We start from the raw sequence: 25054 nt of genomic DNA, 5'->3' as shown, positions 1-25054 counted from the left end.
TTTTAGGAAGGATTGTTCCTGTGCACCTATGCAGCCGTTGTAGAGGTGGTGGGTGATACAACAAACACCCGAAAATTCTCGGGCAAGAATCATATGTCCAAATTTCAGTCAAAACCGTTCTATTTCATCATAAACAATCTGAAAACAGGGTAAGTGTACCTTTTAGTGTAAAATACTGAATTTGTCCTTTAACTTTGGCAGCACATAAACCAAGGAGCAACAATGATGTTTAATAAATGCAAAAAAACACCCTAGCTATTAATTTCATATCTTGAAATGTTTGTAGTTTCACCACCTTAACACCATAAAATATATGCAAACAAATAACTTGAAACTGACTAATTATAGCAGAGATACTGATCAGCCGTTATGACTCATCGCCCTGATGGCCCACATGTAAATGCAACTGTATAACAACTTAGTTAGAGACAGAACTTAATTAGCATGAATTAACCCGGATCATAGATTTAAGGTGACAAAGGATATCGTAATACTTTATAGTAACTTAGAAGAGTCAATAATACAGAGCAAATTAGAATGAATACCAACGTAACAATTTATTAACCAAGTAGGAAAAACATCATTCAGAAGCCACTTTACAATCCGATTCAAATATGAAACAATCACACGAAAAACCATTGCATACCTGATAAGGATGAAGATCTGGTTACAGATTCCTCAAAAAGAAAAAAAAATACATGTGCCAGGACAGCATCATTTTTTACCATTTTCCTTAAATATCCAGAGAACAAAGCATTGTGATAATGATATACTGATTGGTTCTTGTAAACCCAGGGGTGTTGCATTATATACATACACTGGGGGATTGGTTAATATGTCTAAGGTAGGAGGTGTCCCCTAACATTAGGTGAACTTTGCTTTCTGTTATTGTTACAGATTAACATTGGATCCTGTTGTCATATTAATAAACCCAATGTACCACTTACATTAAAACACTTCATAGGACACCAAACAAGACCAGATTCAGATACTTTGTATATGCAGAGTGTAGCATTCCATATACAGTTTGTCCTGAGAGAATGTGAAGAGGGGAGATGGGGAGGAAGTGAGGTAGGATATGACCTCACACCATGGAGTGGTTTTCTCAGGTGTAGATGTGAATTCTTTGAGATGTTATTTTGACAGGAATTAGAAAATGGTTCCCTGTGGATTCAGCCATTTGGTGCTGGCTTACAAATATCTTTTGTCAGGGTTTGGCACCACCTTACAAAACATGCTACAAACACATCAGATGCTGATTTCAATGATAGATGTATTGGCATTGAGATTGGCAAACAAAAAAGTATTGCAAGTTGAGTAGCATTTAGTTTACCTTTTCAGCCATATCTGCACTCTTTCCCTTGATCATTTTTATGGATTTGGAAATCTTATCTCAGATGTTTCTCCATGTCACTTTCACAGCACCTTTTACACTTTCTTTAAAGGAATGAAATGCTGTCTCCGAATCTCTGCTCTGAAACTCGATGCTCCAGTGCGTTTATGTTGCTCGCTTCGTGTTGTTGTTAGGAAAAAATGATGTTCCCAATTTGTTTCCCGATTGGTGGAAAACCTACGCTTGTGAACAATCTCACAAAATCCAATCTTTAAACACAGAGATAAACACGTCACATTTTGCACACATATTTGTATCTGCATAACACACAATGTAGTCAGTCGTCTTACTCCCCAACTTACTCAAGATTCTCGAGTTTGCAGTTTGGATCCTTCACAAGTTCAGAGAACAGCTCGTTTCCTGAGGCTCCTGGGTTATTGAAGCTCAGATCCAGATTAATTAGGTGTGATGGGTTTGACCTCAGAGCTGAAGCCAGATAACAAAAGCCTTGCTCTGTCACTTTACAGCCAGATAATCTACAAACACATAAATCAACAGTAAATTTAAGATAAACGAGAATGAATGAAATCAAAGTTGTCAACACTCAAAAACGTGACACAATATATTGATGCCCTGAATGAGATAAAAACTATTTGGTTGCCTTTGAAATTGGTTTTCTGTGTATAATAATTACAATGTGTATGTTTATGACGGCAGCTCAAAATAAATAAGCAATGAACTTTTTATATACCTCAGTGTCTGCAGTTTACAGTTTGGGCTCTTCAGTCCATCAGAGATCAGCTTCACTCCTGAATCCTGAATCAGTTTATTGTTAGTCAGGTTCAGATCTATCAGATGAGAGTTTGATGATTGTAGTGCAGATGATAAACTTTCACAGCACTCAGCAGTAAGATCACAGCTTTCCAATCTAAAAAAAGAATAAAGGTAGCATGTCAAGTTTTTAAATTTCAAGTTTATTTGTCATATGTACAGATGTCAGTTCCAGTTTGTACATTTAAGTGCGATGTGAGGCAGTCTACGGCAGTACTATATAAAATGTTAAGCAAGACAGAGTTAGGATATAGTATTAAAATAAAGGTCCTTGCAACAAACATTGAAAGAAAAATATGTATGTGCTTTTGACTTGCGAATGTAATGCTCAGTTAAATAAACCAGGCATGATGACGTATGCATTTTCGTAAACTGCACAAAATACGGGCATAGTTGCTCACTCTCCGTTGACTCTGATTGACTCTGGTGCTAGCATAGAGTAAGCAGACCCAACCAATAAAGCGGTGATGCTGGATTACATTTCAGCACGTCATGAGCCATATACGTATATAATGTCTATGGTTGAAGGTACATCGGTTGTACACTCATTACTGTGGTGCATTATGGGATTGAATGAGACACATGAAAATGTCTACTATAATTTCGGACACCACTACAATCCCTGCTAACAGAGAAAAATTCCAAACATTCACCAAAACATAAGTATCCTGGTTTTTAAATGTTTTAAAAACTTTTTGTGGTTGTGTGAATGTTAGAGGTTTATTACATTCTATCATTTTCAAATGTTATGACAATGTCATGTTTTCATTTTCTAACAATGTTCAAAACACATATTTTCTATATTTTAAGTACTTTTATACTTAAAATATAGAAAATATGTATATTTCTATACTTTAAGAGAGAGAGAGAGAGAGAGAGAGAGAATAATTGACAGTACAATTGAGTTTCAATTTCAACAAACCCCCATCACGGTGATCAGTATTTGCGTTTCATCAACTTGTTAGCATTAAAAAGACACCCAAAAACAACACATTTTTGCTCACACCTACAACGTGGCAATTTTAACATGTTATAATAAATAATTTATATGGTATTTTAAACTCAAACTTAACATATGTACTCTGGGGACAGCAAAGATTTATTTTACATCTTTAAAAATTCTTGTGAAATGTCCCCTTTAAAGTCACCATTATGGTGAACAGTGTTTGGTTAAGAGTTGGACTTTTGACTTTTATCTTGCTTATTTTTTCCTGCATGGCTGCTATAACTTTGTATGTTAAAACATGCAAAGAAGCTTCGATCTACAGTTGGAGAAACACAACATCCATTAAAAAATATAAACGTGTACCTGAGTGTCTCCAGTCTACAGTTTGGATCTTCCAGTAGATCAGAGAGCAGCTTCATTCCTGAGACTCCTGGGTTATTGTTGCTCAGATCCAGTTCTCTTATGTGTGATGGGTTTGACCTCAGAGCTGAAGCCAAATTAGAAACGCCTTCCTGTGTCAACTTACAGTAACATAATCTACAAACACACACATAAACAGTAAAGTTTACCTGCAACATCTAGAGATTATCGTATCAGTCTGATGAGTGTTTACTAAGCACTGGCCAATCACTTTTCAAACAAATCTGTAATGCAGAACACCTTGCTGTGGACTGACCATCTATCTAGGCAACGTTTTCAACTCCAGTCCTCGCAACCCTCTCCCAAAATGTTTTAGACGTCTCTCTCTATTCAACTCATCAGCTTGTTAGTGTGGTAATTAGGTAAACAGGTTTGTTCTACTTCAGCGGCACTGCTGCTTTACAGACCAATCAGCGAGTGACATCACAGTAACGCGAGACAGATAATGAGAGTAGAACGTTCTGACGGTACTGCGATGCAACATACTGGTCATTCTGCGCAGCTCCGCATGAAGTTGAGCAGGCCTTTTATGGAAGCTAATTAATTGAATTTGACATTATTTAATATAGAGACAACCAAAACAGTGTGGAAGGGGGGTCACGGGGATCAAGTTGTTGTTACGGCAGCATTGGTCTGGTTTCTCAATTGATTCTATCAAACCCCGATTCACTTGCATAATCTTACATCATCATCAACGAGCACATACAAGAGGATGTAAAACACAACATGACATATTCTTTCTTTCTAATGTTGGTGTTGTCATGGAGTGCCCTAAACACTCGTCATTGGCATGGAAGCGTTTTCTCTTAGTTGATGGGAAAAGAGTTAAATACCTCAGTAACTTCAGTTTACAATTTGGGCTCTTCAGTCCATCAAAGAGCAGCTTCACTCCTGAATCCTGCAGATTATTGTAGCTCAGGTTCAGCTCCAAAAGATGATTTGGTGAATGTAGAGCATTTGATAAACTTTCACAGCACTCAACAGTGAGATTACAGTCTGTCAATCTGAACCAGAAACAGAATGTTTGTGTCAGTGTAAGTAGCATTTATTTACTGCATGTGGTTTACAACTTTAGTTGTTTGTTCTTCATTTGACACTTGTCACTAATATAAATATGAAAATAGCCGGTTGGAATCACAAATAAATCCCTTTAGGGTAATAAAAGATCAGGGGCCAGTTGCACCATCTGGCCGTACACTCGGTTGTCAGACTAGTCTGGACATACTGTATACTGTGCTTTAAGATTTTATGCTATACATAAAGCTCTTCCTGGGCACAGGCCCCCTATTACTTTTTAAAGTGTTAATAAAAAATCACTCACTTAGCTTTTCTGCAGCATCTCACAGCTGGGATCAGTCTCATGTAGTTTGCAGGTGATGTTTTGTACATCTTCATGTCGAACTCATCCATCACCTCATCTGACATCAGCAGTATGTAGGTCAACACTGAACACATTGAAGCTGAGAGTTCTCTTCCTGAATTATCTAAACTCAAGTATCGCTGGATTTCCTCATGTAATGATTTGTCTTTTAGCTCAAGTAGGCAGTAATATAGATTGACTGAAGCTTCAGCTGGGATGTTGTGGTTTTGTAATTGTTTAATGTGCTCTTTAACTATTGTGATGCTCTCTGTGCTGTTCACAGTGACATTAAACAAACCATTCAGCAGTTTCTGATTGGATTCCAATGAAATACCTAACAAAAACCTCAAGAAAAGGTCAAAATGCCCTGTTTCACTCTCTATTGCTTTATCAACAGCATTCTTCAGTAAGCCATTTAGAGAAACTATTTTGAGAAGCTTTTTAAAGAAGAAGTTAATTTCATGATTGAAGAAAAACTGAAGCTCCTCCAGGTTCTTGTTCAGGTAGCTCATGAACACATGTAGTGCAGCGAGGAACTCTTGAACACTCAGATGTACAAAGCAAAAGACCTTCATCTCATGAAGTCCAGCTTCTTTCTTAAAGATCTCGGTGAGCATTCCTGTGGACTCAGGTGTGTCTTCACTCACATTAATATCACACTTTTTCAGCTCTTCCTCATAAAACATTGTGTTTCCATTCTTTAGTTGTTCAAAAGCTAGCTTGGCCAATTTTAAAATGTTTGTTTTATTTGAATCCAACAGCTTTGCATAGTTTCTTTCAACATCTTCATCATGTTTCCTGTTTTTCATGTTCATCTGTATTATAAGGAAGTGAATGTACATTTCAGTGAGTGTTGTGGGAATCTCCTCAGTCTTGTTTTCAGTGAGAGTTTCCAGAAGAACAATAGCTGTAATCCAACAGAAGACAGGAATGTGGCACATGATGTAAAGACTACGAGATGTTTTGATGTGTGAGATAATTCTGGAGGCCTGAGACTCATCTGATATTCTCTTTCTGAAGTACTCTTCCTTCTGTTGATCAGTGAATCCTCGCACCTCTGTGAACAAACCTACAAACTCTGAAGGGATTTGATTGGCTGCTGCTGGTCGGGAGGTCACCCAGACAAGAGCTGAGGGAAGCAGATGACCTCTGACCAGATTTGTAATCAATTCATCTACAGATGATCTTTCCTTAACATCATTCATTTTTTTGTTTTTAAAATTTAAAGGCAATCGACTCTCATCAAGTCCATCAAAAATAAATGCAAGATTACACTTCTTATATAGATTTGTTTTACTCGTATCTTTCAGAGCAGGATAAAATTTACTTAGAAGCTGTTGGAGATTGATCTTTTCATCTTTAATCAAATTAATTTCTCGAAATGGAAGCAGGAACATGGCGTCTATATCCTGATTGGCTTTTCCTTCAGCCCAGTCCAGGATGAACTTGTGTACAGAGACAGTTTTTCCGATGCCAGCGATGCCTTTGGTCAATGCAATCTTTTTATTTGTCGTTCTTTGTCTCAGTGAACTGAATATATCATTGCAGTGGATTGGTCTCTCCTGTTGTTTTTTACTCTTGAAAGCTTCATCAATCTGTAAAATCTCATGTTCTTCATTGACTCCTTTAATATCACCTTCTGTGATAAAGAGCTCTGTGTAAACATCCTTCAGATATGTTTCTTTTTCCTTTTTGACATCAAAAATACGTTCAGCCTTGTCTTTCAAGTTGGCTTTGTGACTTTTCAAAAAATGCTTTAAGTCCTCTGTGGTTAAAAAAGCGATACAAAAAGGTTTTAATCTTCATTTTCATCATAATTTTCATCAGCTAATTTATAGTCAATATTAACTAGTGCAGAAATGTTTTTATCAATCCCAGCAAAAAAAAATGATGCATACCCAGATAGCATGCAACCATTGAAACAATGGTAAAAATCGTTGATTTGTCAACGTTAATACCATTGAATCAATATCACGTTTGCACCCTCCATTAATATTGAAAAAATATTGAAATTTCAACAAATCATCATTATCGTGATCAGTGTTCGCTTTAGTTGGGCCCTTTACTCTTGTGTTTTAATGGTAAGTTTTCATTGGCTGCTAAAGCAGTGTTTTAAAATACATCTGCTATTGCAAAGAAAACAAAGATCTTATGTTATCAAGTAGTTTAATTCTTGTAGATATACCTAAATTATATTAATGAAATATTGTTAAAGTTATGCAAAAAAATCATTTTACAGTACTAGTTGGAAACTGTGTCATGTCTGTTATTTTGAGGATTACAAAAACACATTTAAAAAGTTAAACTACTGAATCTATCTCTGACATCATGAATCGGTCTATGAATCTCATCAATGGTGACGATTAACAAAAGAAAGCTTCATGCTGCAATGCATGCTGGGTATCATCGTACTACTAAACTGATTTATAACTCCCAGCATGCATTGCAGTTGATTGTTTTATCTAAATTTGTTTGATGATTGTCACCATTGTCGAGATTTGTAGGATGAGTAAGGATGTCTGAATGTGTCAGCTATTTTTCTGTTTGTCTTGTCACAGTGTATTTACAAACCAAAACAATTATAAATGTCAAAAACGGATCAACATAATCATGTAAAGCAGCTTAATTTGATATAATCTTGACTTCTTTACAAAAAGCAATCAGTTTCAACTTAACTTTGAAACACATCTTTCTTTTCCAATGCACATGTGTTTCTACATAAACACAAACAAACACTAATAAAAAGAAAAGAAAGATTTAACTTAGTGAATAACAAGAGTCAAGGACCCAACTAAAGCAAACACTGATCACAATAATGGTGATTTGTTGAAATCTCAATATTTTTTTCAATATTAATGGAGGGTGCAAACCTGATATTGATTCAATGAAGTTAACATTGACAAATCAACTTTTTAACATTGTTTCAATGGTTTGCATGCTATCTGGGTAGTCTTTTAATGCAAAGTATATTTTTATCTAAATAAATGTTAAAATAATTAACAAGAGTGCTGAAGTCTGGTGCACCTTGTTTTACTGTATGTTTTCCTGCTGTCTCTGAGGACTCTTGTTGCCCTGTGAAGAATAACAGAAGAGAACAGAATTAAAAAGAGACCTAATGAATGAGAAAATGTTAAATAATGAAGATGTGGATATATTGTAACGAAAGATGCAGAAATTCTATTTGGTTAAGGTTTGTGGCTTTAAATTGTTAGCTTTAATGTCATCATACAGATGTTATCTTACTCCTAAATTGATAAAATTTCCTTTAAACAGAGATAAACATTTAAAGTCTCTCTCTTCCAGAAATACAAACCAAGAGTCACTGAACTGTCCCTAAATGTCTATTGACTCATCTTTACTGTTTATTTAGCAACCACAAAAGCAAATCTTCACATTACCTGCAGAGCTTGAGCCATAGATGTTTACTGGGCCTGATATGATGTTTCCAGTAAGTACAGGAGCATTTACTGCTGCACTTCTGTCAGCTTTCATCTCAACATTGACTCCTGTCAATCTTCTGTCAATCTGAACTTCAGCATCTGGTACTGAAACATTGAAGGAGAGATTTAAAATGTTGTGATACAATTGTTCTCTTCCCGATACCAATTCCGTTACCTGGGCTCGGGGTATTGGCCGATACAGAGTACCGATCCAATACCTGGGTGTGTATCTGTATAATATACAGCTGTACATACTACTAGCCCTGTATGAATGGATATAACTGTTATGGTGTGTTCAGACTTAGTCCTGTATAAAACATGAACAAATACATACAGTGAACTTAAGTATTTTTATTATCTAAGAGACATTTGACAGTAATATTTATTTTTCCTATGTGAAAAAGAGCCACAAAGTTAACACTGTAAATGGAAAGGGTATTTTAGTTTTAGAATATAACTGTATAAAACAATGCAACAAATAAGGAATAAAAAATTATATGAATAATATAACAAAATAATCTATTTAAAACTTTAAAAGTCCAAAAAACAATTTTGTTACAAAGGGCATTTCATTTTTTTAAATACAAAAGTAAAATAAAGCTCCTAAGTGTAGCCACAATGTGGTGAAATACGAGACTTGTTTTTTCGGGTTGAAGAAGGGTCTTCAAATGCTATAAGTTACTCGTTTTAAAGTTATTAAAACTTGTGCAAATCATGTCAACGTTTAATTAGTCTGAAATACTACAGCGGACATGCGGCTGCATGCTTTCATTTCTTCGCCGCTCTAGTAAACAGTGGTTGCGTCACGCCTGTGGTAACTCCTGTTTGCATTCAGAGCAGCAAAGAAGAAATTAGTTTCGCTTTGAAGCGGTAGCTTTAGCATTAGCTAAAACGCGCAATTACTAGGTTTTATTAAGAAAATGGTATCGGATCGGTACATGGGTTCAAATACTCGCCGATTCCGATGCCAGAATTTTTTATCGGACGCATTTCCGATACTGGAACAACTCAAAAAAAAAAAAAAAAACTGTAAATATCTCCAAAACTGATTATTAGAAAAGTCAGATTTTTATGTATCATCTTTAAATTAAAATGATCATTTCTTGTGTTTGTCATTTCTTGTGTTTCTAACAATTCAAACTAAAATGGGTTGATGTGGTCTTAAATGTGTGCTTTTCAAACTCACCCTGTGTTGATGCCATCTTCCTTCATTCGCTCACTGCTGGATAAGAGCAATCAGATTTTAAATGGTAGTTAAAATATTTTTAGTCAGTTAGACAGTTTTCACACTTTTTGTGCTGTTGTAATAGATCAGCTCCACTTTAAGACATCATGTCTGTGTTCATCAGTTGAATGTCGCTCTTTGCCCTGTGTGTGGTTGTTTCCTGTAATTTTGTTTTTCATTCCGTTTAATTTTTTTACATTTAGGGGTGGTTTCCTAAACAGGGCTTATCCTAGTCCCAGACTAAAATGCATTTTTGAGCTGCTTGATTAAAAAACATCTGTTTGCATTTGTGCTTTAAAAACCGCTGTTTGTACATTTTTTTCAAAGCAGGTAATTATGTGAAGATTTGGTCTTAAGTCTCAATATTCTGTAAAACTCTGAAGTCTACAGTCAATGTGAAGCAAACATACGTCAACATTTGCTTACTTACCTTAAATGATGATACCTTTCGCAAATCTTTTTCCTGTCTTATTGAAAAAGGAACTAAAGATCTCTAACTCTCCATATTCATATACACTGTGGGAGTGTGCAGTAAAGCAATAAGCAAAGTTAGTAAATCAACAACTAAAACTAACTGAGTTTCTTCTTATCTTCACTCCATAGGCGAGACAGAGGTGCAATGTCAAAGTTCATTTTCATATAATAAAAGCCAGTTATATTTATATTTCATGTCTTTAAAATATACAAAGCAAAAATTAAAGAGTTTAAATTTCAGTGTTAAAGGGGACATTTCACAAGACTTTTTTAAGGTGTCAAATAAATCATTGGTGTCCCCAGAGTACCAATGACGTTATAGCTCAAAATACCCCATAGATAATTTATGATAACATGTTAAAATGGCCGCTTTGTAGGTTTTTGCAAAAAATGTGCCATTTAGAGTGTGTCCTTTTAAATGCAAATGAGCTGATCTCTGCACTAAATGGCAGTGACCTGGTTGGATAGTGTACTTTAAGGGGCAGTACTTCCATGAATGTGTATGTTTATATTCCATGACTAAGTTTGAAGGCAAAAAATCCTATTAAAATCCTTGATTTCCCGCGGCATACAAATCCGGCAGCTGTACACATTGTCACGTTTGGCAGTGATTATCCCTGTGTCCACTGCTTCAGTCGAACAGAGCTTTCCTGTTTATGACTTCTGGTGAGCCACTATAGCTAATGGTAGTCTATTGCGAAGGACACAAGTGTGCCGTTTTGACTGGCTGTTTAGTGTTTATTATGAAATCCAGGAAGACCGACATCATTTGTGCAGTTAGGGGTTGCCATAATAGCTAATACAAACACAGTGAATCTCTACAAAACATTTGTTTCATAGTGACAATTAAATGAAGAACTTTGGTATCAACAATCTCATTCAGGACTCCCAGCATGCACTACAGCATGCTCTGATTCTTGATGTTTGGGCGTCCCAATTATACAGCGGATATTTTTTGTCAAAGGTTTCTAAAACTCCTTAATGACAAACTGTTGTGAAAGTGCTGGATCTCATTTACATTATTGAAAGAAAACAAACTTTTGATTAGTAAATTAATTAGGTGATGATCTTTACCAATATGTACCAACCACCACAAAATTACACTATTAACTTTACATGTTCATAACAAATGTGGTGAATTAACACAAAGTTAACACAACCAGGGAAAAAATAGCAAACATTAAGTCAAGGGTCAAGAATCCAACTAAAACAAACACTAATCACAATAATGGTGACTTAAAATGAAACAAAACATCAACATCTAAACCTAATAAGTGGATTGTGTTTTCGACAGCAATATACTTACTGAACATTCAGAAATAATGTTTTATAAAATAATAAAATGCAATGTTTCTTTATTATTTACATAACAATCAAACAAGTCAATATAATAAACAGTTGTTGTTTTAAACATTGTGTGAACATTAAAACATAACATTGTCATAACATTTGAAAATGGTAAAATGTAACATTCCTCCAGCGTTCACACAACACAAAAACGTTCATAGAACGTCAAGAAAACTGGACACTTTTTACATTGGCGGAATGTTGGGAACTTTCAGGGAACGTTCTTAGAACTTTTGTCTGTAAGCTGGGAATACTCAATATATGGAGTAGTTTAATATGTAATTATGGTTTGTTCAAATAACTGACAAAATTTCACAACGCCAGCATGTGAAATATTCTTCCAAAAACACTCTGGTCTTGTTTCTTTCTTCAGAGGCCTTTCTCTTCTTGTCATGCAATTTGTAGACACTTTTTCTCTTGCGACCCTCAGACACTTTGAAAAAACACGGTGAGAATGCAAGCTTCAATGAATGGCTGAAGCCGTAGCCCACCACACATATACACCTCAAAGTGCGCATGTGCAGAAAGCGAACCTAGGGACGAGCACGTACCCAGATAGCATGCAAACCATTGAAACAATGTTAAAAACAGTTGATTTGTCAATGTTAACTGCATTGAATCAATATCAGGTTTGCACCCTCCATTTATATTGAAAAAATATTGAGATTTCAACAAATCACCATTATTGTGATCAGTGTTTGCTTTAGTTGGGTCCTTGACTCTTGTTATTCACTAAGTTAAATCTTTCTTTTCTTTTTAGTAGTGTTTGTTTGTGTTTATGTAGAAACACATCTGCATTAGAAAAGAAAGATGTGTTTCAAAGTTAAGTTGAAATTGATTGCTTTTTGTGAAGAAGTCAAGATTATATAAAATTAAGCTGCTTTATATGATTATGTTGATCCGTTTTTGACATTTATAATTGTTTTGGTTTGTAAATACACTGTGACAAGACAAACAGAAAAATTGCTGACACATTCAGACATCATTACTCATCCTACAAATCTCGACAATGGTGACAATCATCAAACAAATTCATATAAAACAATCAACTGCAATTCATGCTGGGAGTTATAAATCAGTTTAGTACTACAATGATACCCAGCATGCATTGCAGCATGAAGCTTTCTTTTGTTGATCGTCACCATTGATGAGATTCATAGACCGATTCATGATATCAGAGATAGATTCAGTAGTTTAACTTTTTAACGGTGTTTTTGTAATCCTCAAAATAACAGTCCTGACACAGTTTCCAACTAGTACTGTAAAATCATTTTTTTTTTGCATAACTTTAACAGTATTTCATTCATATTATTTGGGTATATCTACAAGAATTAAACTACTTGATAACATTAGATCTTTGTTTTCTTTGCAATAGCAGCCAAAGAAAACTTACCATTAAAACACAAGAGTAAAGGGCCCAACTAAAGCAAATACTGATCACGATAATGGTGATTTGTTGAAATTTCAATATTTTTTCAATATTAATAGAGGGTGCAAACGTGATATTGATTCAATGGTATTAACATTGACAAATCAACGGTTTTTAACATTGTTTCAATGGTTGCATGCTATCTGGGGTACCTTCATGTTGACCTTACGTCAACATATCATCTGAATGATTGACAACTGGGATGACCAATAATCTTGATGAGCCACCCGGAAAAAGAAAATCTTCTGCTATACCTTTAATAAATAGGTGTAAATGTGAAGTAATTTGAAGTAATAAGTCTTTATCGTCTTACTCAGTGTATTTCCTCTTTGAAAGGAATATGTGGGGAAAGCATATAACTGTGCCAGAAACCAAACCAAGTCAGAGCAGCTCAGACTCTAGGACTTGAAGTCAATACTCCATCTTTTTGCAGATTCTTCAATCCACTTCATTCAGTTTCCCAGTAACAGTGTTGAGATAGCGTCTCTCTACACAAAACCTGAACACACACATTCAATCTCTTATAGCTTCTCATTATGTGCTGCGCTTGAATCCAGTGTGAGATCACAGGTCTCTGTACACAAGGCAGAAGACAATATTTATAACAGGACAAAACAACAGAAGCAGAAGACGCATGTCTAAATGTACATTTTCCAACCGATCCTACTCAAGATTCTCCAGTCTGTAGTTTGGATCTTTCACAAGATCAAAAAGCAGCTTCAATCCTGACACTCCTGAGAGATTATGGCTCAAATCCAACTCTCTTAGGTGTGAGGGGTTTGACTTTAGAGCTGATGCCAGATAAGAAAAGCCATGCTCGGTTAATTTACAGCCATATAATCTGTACAAACATAAATACAGAGCAAATTTGAGACAATGAGAATTAAAAAGCCATCAACACCCAAACACATAAAAACATCAGTACCCTGAGTGAGAGAAAGATTTGGCTCGTGTGTGTTCTCACATTGTCAAGTCAACACTTGTCATACTGAGTTGTGCGGTTTTATCTAAACACAATGACCTCAACTTCGGTGCTGTTAGAGATGTACATTATATTTTTGGGATGCATAGATCAATTCAATACCTCAATTTCTCCAGTATACATTGTGGGCTTCTCAGTCCATCAGAGATCAGCTTCACTCCTAAATCCTGTAAGTGATTTAAACTCAGGTCCAGCAATTTCAGATGAGAGTTTGATGATTGTAGAGCTGATGATAAAATTGCACAGCACTCAGTAGTGAGATCACAGCCTGTCAATCTAAACAGAGAACAAAAGAAGAGCGTCTTTGTCAGTGATGGACAGCATTCACTTTTATTATTGGTTCACATTTGTTGAGATGCCAGAGCGTTGTGTAATGTAAATTAAAGCACAACGCACTGAACATGAATGACATGTGACTTGTAAGCTTATAAAATAGGCTATGTACACGCTGCAGATAATTTCAATGATAAAATCACAGGAAGCGCGCCATTGGCTGTATATTCCCAGGTGGCTAGTTTTACCCTATTTCCTCATTCAGACCACCAGCGACTAACAGTCCCAGATTGCAAGCAACCATTGATACAATATTAAAATCGTTGATTTGTCAATGTTAATCCTATTGAATCAATATCAAGTTTGCACCCTCCATTAATATTGAAAAAATATAGAATTTTTCACAAACCAGAATTATGGTGATCCGTGTTTGCTTTAGTTGGGCCATTGACTCTTGTGTTTTAATGTTAAGATTATTGGCAGTTGAAGCAGTGTTTTATAATACATCTGTTGTTGCAAAGAAAACTAAGATCTAATGTGATCAGCAGAGTAACATGATGTCATTCATTTTAATAGAAGCTTGGCGACTATCGGCGAGTGACAGTGACCACTGGCAATCGGATGGGGTGTGTCCAGCGATGCAACAATGTTGAGAAAAGTTTAACTTCATGCATATGATGAGCGACTTATGGGAACGACTACTAATAAGAGTAAAGCAGTCTCATTTACGTCTCTCGTTAGTTACTGGAGAGGACAATACTCATTTGTTTATGGCAACCAGAATTAGGAACACCTCCTAATGATCTCTCTGAAAGAGACAGGCGAAACACTCGGAAAAAGTCGCTGGTGTTCTGAACGGGGCATTAGAGTCAGTGGAATGACAGAGAGAGGTCTATTATGGAGCAACCAAGTCAATTTTTTATTTCAGCAAGGTTACAAAAAGAAATGTTTTTTAAAGCAATAGCCAAAAAATGTGTCATGAAGAAGTCTTCTTGACAATGACTTTGTCGCTTTTAAAACTTTGTAGTGTAGGTTGCCCTGACATCAACAGGTGTATTTAAAAAATGTTGGTGCTGCGCTTGTCCAATTTGCCCCTAAAGTGCCAGACAGATCCAATTTCGAAAATTACATGTATTGGTGTGTCATGTAGCTGTTCGTCAATGTAAACAATGTGCAAAGTAGTTAAACCAAAAAGTGCACAATGAATAAAGTTATTGGCTTATAAAGTAGTCGACTCTTAATCGGGTTTTCGAGTCAAAATATTTTTCTAATCTCCTGCCTGTTGTCTGTCTACTATGAAGGCAACACTTTGCATAATCTCCGCCTACAGTCTTGCCCATAAGAAACGAAAACCCTGACCTGCCCACAGACACTTCCCCTAGTTAGTCTGTTAACATCATGTCGATAAGACCCTGTGTTTTTAGCTGTAAAGGCAAGTTTGTGTTGTTTTTACTACAAAAAGATTAAATGATGTCGTTAAAATGAAATTTTTAGTGTGGGATTTGCTAAACATGCGTCTATTTACCATAACCGGCAAGTATGATTATGTGTTTATCCCCCCCCCAAGTCTTTTGAATGTCTAGTTTACTGTAATGTCTTATCATTTGCACTTCTTGTTTCCTGTTTAGCTGTGGCGCGGTTAACTTAATGATGAATGATGTGTATTGATGTCAGATTTCACACTCTCAATTTCTTGTCAGTTAAGTCATGTTAGCACTAGGTCAATGCATGTTGCACTGTTGTTGAATTTTGCGGAGACTGTGTCAGTTGACCAATCAGAGCAGAGTAGGCTACCGAAAGATGAGGTTAAGGCAGACTTAATCTTTGAATGTTGTTGGGGACTCTTTAACAATATTAGGAAGCTTAGAAATTGGACCTGACTGGCACTTTAACATAAAAAATGTCACATTCTACAAAATCTCTTTGTCTCTGACACATGCATAAAATATGTATGTATTACTATGCATTACTAAGGTCATTTTGCGCATCAAGAAAATGCATCTTAATTGAACCTCTTACACTCTGAGGTTTTTTTGGGGATTTCCGCCTGGATTTGGCCTACCCAATTTCAAAAGCTTCTCATACCCACAAGCAGAGATGCACATACAAAAGTTTGGTATCATTTTACAGGAAACCCTTTGAAATTACATAAAACACTGTTAAAAGTGCTCAACATGGTTGTATGTGTTGTCAGTCCTCTAATAAACACAAAAAATAAATAGGCGCTTTTTGATGTTTTTTTTCTAAAGTCTGTATTTAAAAGTGTATAGCTCTGGCCCTGAGTGGTAACGAAACCTGCAGACAGTTTTGTTTGATGCCAGCTTACAGAGGAAAAAGGAATTTTTTCTCTATCATAATAAATGCAAAAGTTATTTTACTCCAACTGATGGGAGGAATAATACCCTTTTTGTATACAATTTCTGCCTAAAAACATTTGAAGGGCTCCCAAAACCACATACAGTGGAATAAATGCAATATCTTTATATCATTTTGCAGAAAACCCTTTGAAGTTACATAAAAAGCTGCTGTTTGTGACAAATATTGTTATTTATGTTGTTTTTCATATGATAAAACACCAAATTTTCTTTTTTATGTTGTAAATACTGTCTTTGATAGTGTATAACTCTGGTTCTGGGTGCTCTAGCAGACTGCAGACAGTTCTGGTTGTTACCAGCAGCAGACAGTAAACACCCAAAAAAGAATGAACTCTTTAGCATGTCGCATTCAAAAGTTATTGTTATTTTACTGAAGGGTGCGAAAATACATTTTTCATATAAATATAAATTTTTTGTTTGGCACATATAATAAATAGCAAGGGATTATATATGCACACAACCAAAGAAAATGCTGTGAATGGACTCATTGTTTAGAGTAGGACCTAAGATAAAAGATGGTTTATCGTTTGTGGCTATCTGTGCTATCTGAGGCAGTTCACACTCAAATTTCCCATATGTTTACAAAAGACCATTTTTTACCTCATTATTCATTCGAGGATTGTTGGATATGTGATAATAATAGAACAAAAATAACGATCTAGCCTTATTCCTGAGAGTGAGAGCTTTCATTTGATATAAGACTTGCCCATGTTTGTCATACTTGAAAAATATGAAATATGTGAATATTAAATCATATAATAAATTGTCGGGGGGGGGGTGATAGTGTAAATTAAGTGTAAATAACTTTCTTACAGTAAAACATATCTCAAAGTGATGCATATCAGAAAGTAGAGAGTCTAATGGCACTTTTCCATTGCATAGTACCCCACGGTTTAGTTTAGTTTGGGTCGGGTCAGCTTACTTTTGGGAGCTTTTCCATTGGGTGCAGTACGTACTAACCAATACTTTTTTTCGTACCACCTCGGTTGGGGTTCCAAGTGACCCGAGCTGATACCAAACGTGACGCGAAAACACTGTAGATCACTAATTGGTCTGAGAGAATCGTCACGTTATCGCTATAATGTAAATATTAGCTTTAGCTTACTGCTAGCTTGCGCTGTCTCAAGCAAACATGTTGTTATCTGTGTTCTTCTATAAGTTTCCAAACACCCTTTTAGCGATGAAAAACATCCGCAGGTTGAGAATCCGGGACACCCTCACAGTTTTTTCCAGACTTGCAGTTTGTGGCGGCACATTCGCGACGTGCACGTCCGCATTATATATGCTTAAATGCAACTTGAATGAGGCTCAGCGGAGCGCCGTCGACTGACGCCACGGGTCGGGTGTTTGAACAGAAACTGTCATGTGAGACTGAAGTAACGTTAGTGATAAACGCGATGTGCAAACATCTATTTTTGGTGGCCAATTTCAATTTTGTGGCAGACTGAGAAATAAATGAATGTATGGGAATGTACAACAACACTCTCACGTGTATGATGTCACAGCAGTAGGCAGCGTAAATATAACGACACGCCTATAATCCCTCCCACTCCGAAGTGATACTGAACTCATTGGAAAAGCTAACCATGCCAAAGTGAGGTGAGCTGACCCGACCCAAACTAAACTAAACCGTGGGGTACTATGCAATGGAAAAGCGCCATAAGCTTTCGAACAGTATCTCATATGTGGTACTGGGTCCATGACAGACCATAAAAAATTAAAGGAATATTTTATATTAAGTCAAAATAAGATAATTCTGGACCCGGTACAGGGTCCACAGAGTCAAACAAGTTAATAACTTTTAGATTTTTGTACTGAAATAAGACAACAAATTTGTCTTTTGTTGCAATGTGTAGTTATGAATATATGTCGTTTTGTGAATTTCAATTTCAATACAAAGAAATATTTTGTCTGTATTATACACGCAGGACTCTTACTACACAACATACTTGAGTTTTTCCAGTCTACACCATGGATCTTCCAGTAGTGCAGAAAGCAGCTTTACTCCTGAGACATCTGGGTGACTGAAGCTCAGATCCAGATCCCTTATGTGAGAGGGGTTTGACCTCAGAGCTGAAGCCAGATAAGAAAAGCCTACTTCTGTCACCCTGCAGTCACATAATCTAAAAACACACAAATGAGAATCAGGCTGGACATCTGGAAATTACTTTATTAGTCTAACTCCATGAATCCGTGCATGTCACAAACTATCTTTTGCAAAGTGAAGCCCACAAACCCTCTCATGCGAGGAAAAGCACACAATGCGCATGTAATGTGAAACTATGATGATAATAACAATAACTATTGTCATGAAATACCACTATCGGCCCTATGCTTGATGATCGTCGATACACGATACTATCGTATATCGGCAGAACCCTAGCGATCACACCAGCAAAAAAGTACCTGGGTACACATAATGTGAGTAAACCTCAAGGATTGCCCACTAGGGGCTGACTAATTCAAATAAGACAAAACAAGTTGTAAAATAAGCTAAAACAATTAAAACTTGTTCCTGTCTGTCTTTGTGTTTGTACTCTGCCATAGCCTTGCTTTCAATCTCTTATTATTACTCTTTGTGGTCTAAATCACTAAATAAATGTTATTTGTAGTTTTACTACATTATACTAATTAGGTCACCCAGATAGCATGCAACCATTGAAACAATGTTAAAATCGTTGATTTGTCAATGTTAATACCATTGAATCAACATCAGGTTTGCACCCTCCATTAATATTGAAAAAATATTGAAATGTCAACAAATCACCATTATCGTGATTCGTGTTTGCTTTAGTTGGGCCCTTTACTCTTGTGTTTTAATGGTAAGTTTTCTTTGGCTGCTGAAGCAGTGTTTTAAAATACATCTGCTATTGCAAAGAAAGCAAAGATCTAATGATATCAAGTAGTTTAGTTCTTGTAGATATACCTAAATGATATTAATGAAATACTGTTAAAGTTATGTAAAAAATTTATTTTACAGTACTAGTTGGAAACAGTGTCAGGTCTGTTATTTTGAGGATTACAAAAACACATTTAAAAAGTTAACTACTGAATCTATCTCTGACATCATGAATTGGTCTATGAATCTCATCAATGGTGACAATCAACAAAAGAAAGGTTCATGCTGCAATGCATGCTGGGTATTATTGTAGTACTAAACTAATTTATAACTCCCAGCATGCATTGCAGTTGATCGTTTTATATGAATTTGTTTGATGATTGTCACCATTGTTGAGATTTGTAGGATGAGTTATGATGTCTGAATGTGTCAGCAATTTTTATTTTTGTCTTTTCACAGTGTATTTACAAACCAAAACAATTATAAATGTCAAAAATGGATCAACATAATCATGTAAAACAGCTTAATTTTATATAATCTTGACTTCACAAAAAGCAACCAGTTTCAACTTAACTTTGAAACACAGCTTTCTTTTCCATTGCACATGTGTTTTTACATAAACACATACAAACACTTAAAAAAAAGAAAAGAAAGATTTAACTTAGTGAATAACAAGAGTCAAGGACCCAACTAAAGCAAACACTGATCACAATAATGGTGCTTTGTTGAAATCTCAATATTTTTTCAATATTAATGGAGGGTGCAAACCTGATATTGATTCAATGCAGTTAACATTGACAAATCAACTGTTTTTAACATTGTGTAACCGAGCGTTTAACTTCGGGGTCGCCTAAACTGAAATATAAGAAAATAAGAAATGGAGGCTTGTCGTCTGATCATTAACTCTTTGACTTTTATTATTATTATTGCACCCCATCCAACGTGGTGCTCAACCCGGAACTCACATTGTACACACACACCGTCCTCCAGTGCGCATGCCCACCCGCCATCTACGGCGAGCCCCGAGGGGAAAATGTATTGCACACAGATCACAATGCAAATGCACTCAGTCTCATGTAAAACTCAATCAACTCCAACTTACTGGTTCAATCTGTTACAATTGTTTCAATGGTTTGCATGCTATCTGGGCAGATACTGCTACATTGCCATTTGGTGAAGCTGAAGATGTATATTTAATTTTCATGCATAGATCAGTTAAATACCTCAGTATCTCCAGTTTACATTGTGGACTCTTTAGCCCATCAGAGATCAACTTCACTCCTGAATCCTGCAGGTTATTGTAACTGAGGTCCAGCTCTATCAGAGGAGAGTTTGATGATTGTAGAGCTGATGATAAACTTTCACAGCACTCCACAGAGAGAGTACAGTCTGTCAATCTGAACAGAAAACAGAAGCAAAGTGTTTGTGTCAGTGTAAATAAAATTCATTTTCTTTGCCTAGGTTGCATTTCAGGTAATAATCAGTCATGAGTCATGACCTAATGTATAGTTGGGTTTATAACCCAAAGGGCGCAGGTTCAGGGAGAAAGCGACTAAGGGGTTAAGTGGTACAGCAGTGGTATACTATCTTTAAGGAAAATGTGCATGAATTCCACTGATTTGATATTGAAATAAGGGGGCTCACCTTCACTCTTGAGGGAGGGCCAACCCATTTTGCAGTACACCACTGGTTGGTATATATTAAGCATCAGTTACTAAAATTCTACTATGTGGGAAATAAAATGAAAAATAGCTGTTAACTAAACTACTCACTCAGCTTTTCTGCAGCATCTCACAGCTGGGATCAGTCTCATGTAGTTTGCAGGTGATGTGTTGTACATCTTCATGTCAAACTTATCCATCACCTCTTCTGACATCAGCAGTATGTAGGTCAACACTGAACACATTGAAGCTGAGAGTTCTCTTCCTGAATTATCTAAACTCAAGTATCGCTGTATTTCCTCATGTAATGATTTGTCTTTTAGCTCAAGTAGGCAGTAATATAGATTAACCGAAGTTTCAGCTGGGATGTTGTTGTTTTGTAATTGTTTAATGTGCTCTTTAACTTTTGTGATGCTCTCTGTGCTGTTCACAGTGACATTAAACAGACCATTCAGCAGTTTCTGATTGGATTCCAACGAAATGCCCAACAAAAACCTCAAGAAAAGGTCAAAATGACCTCTTTCACTATTTATTGCTTTATCAACAGATTTTTTCAGTATGGAATGCAAAGTAACTTTCTTGAGGATCTTTCTAAAAAAGAATAAATTATTGTAGAAAAACTGAAGCTCCTCCAGGTTCTTGTTCAGGTAGCTCATGAACACATGTAGTGCAGCGAGGAACTCTTGAACACTCAGATGTACAAAGCAGAAGACCTTCATCTCATGAAGTCCAGCTTCTTTCTTAAAGATCTCAGTGAGCATTCCTGTGGACTCAGGTGTGTCTTCACTCACATTAATATCACACTTTTTTAGCTCTTTCTCATAAAACATTGTGTTTCCCTTCTTTAGCTGTTCAAAAGCTAACTTGGCCAATTTTAAAATCTTTGTTTTATTTGAATTCAACAACTTTACATAGTTTCTTTCAAGGTCTTTGTCATGTTTCCTGTTCTTCATGGTCATCTGTATTATAAGGAAGTGAATGTACATTTCAGTGAGTGTTGTGGGAATCTCCTCAGTCTTGTTTTCGGTGAGAGTTTCAAGAAGAACAATAGCTGTAATCCAACAGAAGACAGGAATGTGGCACATGATGTAAAGACTACGAGATGTTTTGATGTGTGAGATAATTCTGGAGGCCTGAGACTCATCTGATATTCTCTTTCTGAAGTACTCTTCCTTCTGTTGATCAGTGAATCCTCGCACCTCTGTGAACAAACCTACAAACTCTGAAGGGATTTGATTGGCTGCTGCTGGTCGGGAGGTCACCCAGACAAGAGCTGAAGGAAGCAGATGACCTTTCACCAGATTTGTGAACAATTCATCTACAGATGATCTTTCTTTAACATCATCCAGTATTGTGCTTTTAAAATTTAAAGGCAATCGACTCTCATCAAGTCCATCAAAGATAAATGCAAGATTACACTTTTTATATAGATTCGTTTTACTCGTATCTTTCAGATCAGGATAAAATTTACTTAGAAGCTGTTGGAGATTGATCTTTTCATCTTTAATCAAATTAATCGCCCGGAATGGAACCAGGAACATGGCGTCTATATCCTGATTGGCTTTTCCTTCAGCCCAGTCCAGGATGAACTTGTGTACAGAGACAGTTTTTCCAATGCCAGCGATGCCTTTGGTCAATACAATCTTTTTATTTGTCGTTCTTTGTCTTAGTGAACTGAATATATCATTGCAGTGGATTGGTCTGTCCTGTTGTTTTTTACTCTTGAAAGCTTCATCAATCTGTAAAATCTCATGTTCTTCATTTACTGCTTTAATATCACCTTCTGTGATAAAGAGCTCTGTGTAAACATCCTTCAGATATGTTTCTTCTTCCTTTTTGACATCAAATATACGCTGTGCCTTGTCTTTCATGTTGGCTTTGTGGCTTTTCAAAAAATGCATTATGTCCACTGTGATAGAAAATGAATACACAGATGAGGTAATTAAAGGGGACATATTATGAGATTTTTTTTAAGATGTAAACTAAGTCTAAAATAGGTCTGAGCAAAAGTGTGCCGTTTTGGGTGTGTCATTTAAAATGCAAATGAGCGGCTGAAGTGCAACCACTGATCACAATGATGGTGGTTTGTTGCAATTGAAACTCAATTGTGCTGTGAAATATTTTATCTCTCTCTTTCTCTCCATACTAAATGGTTGTGCTGTGGTTGGATAGTGCAGATAAAGGGGGCGGTATTACCTTATTCTGACATCACAATAAGGGCCAAATTACAATGACCTATTTTTCACATGCTTGCAGAAAATGGTTTACCAAAACTAAGTTATTGGGTTGATCTTTTTAAAATTTTCTAGGTTGATAGAAGCACTGGAGACACAATTATAGCACTTAAACATGGAAAAAGTCAGATTTTCATAATATGTCCCCTTTAAACAAAAAGCACAAATAATTCTCAAATTGCCTTAATAACTATCATCCTTATTATGCTAAAGTACTGTATAGTATGTATAGTAGTATAATTCTGCATGTTAAAATTATTTGCGAGAGCGAATAATGAATTCTGGTGTACCTTGTTTTACTGTGTGTTTTCCATCCGTCTCTAGGGACTCTTGTCGCTCTGTAAAACATACAATATGAAAGAGCACAGAATTATAAAGAATATGTAAGATACAATAATGGAAATATGGGATATATAGCCCATTAGGTTTACAGTTTGTAGCTTTAAATCCTATCATACAGTTTTTGTGTCAATCCTAAATTGTAAAAAAAACTTTTAGCAGATAAAAAGTTCAAATTCTCTTTCTTTCAAGAATACAGATCTGTTGACTCATCTTAAGGTAATCACTTTTTCCACATGTACCTTTACTTGAAGGGTTTGAGTTATAGCTGATATTTATTACACCCGATATCATGTTTCCAGAAAGTACAGGAGCAAGTACAGTTGCACTTCTGTCAGCTTTCATCTCAACATTGACTCCTGTGTGAGGAGAAGAGCTGCTGTCGATGTGATCTGGAGCATCTTTAACTGAAACAAAGACAGAAAAACTAAATTAAATTTCGAAGAGATGTATTTACCTGAGATTTTTTCATTATTACTTTCTTTGTGCTTGTTTTCTAACCGTTGTAAATATGTCCACTTAAATCTCCTCAGATTGTTATTTTTAAAACTCACCTGTTTCCTGAAGCTGAGTCGATGCCATCGTCCTTCATTCACCCACTGCTGGGTAAAATAATCCGATTTTTAATAGTTAATGGTTCTTGTAGATATGACCTTTAAGGTGGCTGTAATATTTTCATTTTAGTCTCAGCACTGCTGTTTGTGTCGTTGTATTAGATCAACTCCACCTTACGACATCACGTGACATAAGTCTTGGTCGCTTGAATATCGCTCTTTGCCCTGGGTGTGGTTGTTAACTGTGATTTTATTTCTAACTTTGGATTTGATTTTATAACTTTAGATTCTTAATTACCTGTAGTCGAATATTTATAGGTCAGCGACAAAAACCTGACCCCGGCTTTTATTGGCTGTGCGTCTCAGTCAGTCAGTGTCTACTTAATTATTTAAACTGTATCTGCATATTACATTATTAAACAGCTATATTTATTGGATGACTACTTCCTTGTTTCACAAATGCAAGTTATCTAAGAAAACTCCTTACTTTTTATCTTTAAGAAAGATCTTGATATATATTTAATTTCCTTAAGGAACTCAAAAAATACTGTTGCTTGTAAGTCTCTACAATGGTGTCAATCCTTTAAGCTAGCTTAACTCTCTTTATATTTATGTTTATGTAGCTTAATGTAACCCAAAAAAGACTACTTCGTTGTTTACTTTATAATGTTCAGTGCAAGATTAACCACTTTTTACTACAGTTAAAAAACATGGTTACTCAATAAAACTAGTAATCAATACACCAAAAAACTATAATAACTACTTTTATCACAAAAATGTATAATTTTGTAAGATCAGTATTTTTTGGCGCTATTATTCAATAATTATGACGTTTTACAGATCGTTTTCTCGATCTTGTTGAGCGGAGGAAGTGAAAATATCTACTCTGCATTTTCTCACATATCCGTTGGGGGTTAAGTGATGTAAGAAACAAATTGTGTGTAAAAAAAAAAAAACGTTTTTATCATAACTTAATTTCACTCGCCGGATGA

At 35.9% G+C, this 25054-nt stretch overlaps 1 protein-coding gene across 1 annotated transcript; it reads right to left on the bottom strand.

The window, feature by feature from the left end:
• Positions 1-532: 532 nt before the first annotated feature.
• Positions 533-24123, bottom strand: LOC135786256 (uncharacterized). Its single transcript, XM_073814589.1, has 18 exons — positions 24063-24123; positions 23751-23915; positions 23460-23507; positions 21047-22844; positions 20498-20671; positions 18385-18558; positions 13890-14063; positions 13473-13646; positions 9517-9552; positions 8538-8593; positions 8289-8435; positions 7915-7962; positions 4852-6655; positions 4364-4534; positions 3474-3647; positions 2085-2261; positions 1696-1869; positions 533-1602 (listed from the first exon to the last, which is right to left on the bottom strand). The coding sequence occupies exons 1-18, from the start codon at positions 24088-24090 to the stop codon at positions 1524-1526; spliced, it is 5601 nt and encodes a 1866-aa protein (XP_073670690.1). The 5' UTR covers positions 24091-24123; the 3' UTR covers positions 533-1523.
• Positions 24124-25054: the final 931 nt, after the last annotated feature.

This window comes from Paramisgurnus dabryanus, chromosome 4 (assembly GCF_030506205.2).
Source record: "Paramisgurnus dabryanus chromosome 4, PD_genome_1.1, whole genome shotgun sequence".
Taxonomy (NCBI): Eukaryota; Metazoa; Chordata; class Actinopteri; order Cypriniformes; family Cobitidae; genus Paramisgurnus; species Paramisgurnus dabryanus.
Note: the sequence above shows the minus strand (reverse complement) of the source record. Positions and strands in the feature narration are given on the sequence as shown.

What these genes read in the sequence shown, in the direction of transcription:
- LOC135786256 (XM_073814589.1), bottom strand. Translation starts at nt 24,090, where the DNA reads ATGGCATCGACTCAGCTTCAGGAAACAG. An exon ending in GACTCAGCTTCAGGAAACAG is followed by an intron (nt 23,916 to 24,062) that starts GTGAGTTTTAAA and finishes TCTTTGTTTCAG; the next exon opens with TTAAAGATGCTCCAGATCAC. An exon ending in TGTAGACTGGAAAAACTCAA is followed by an intron (nt 14,064 to 18,384) that starts GTATGTTGTGTA and finishes TTCTCTGTTTAG; the next exon opens with ATTGACAGGCTGTGATCTCA.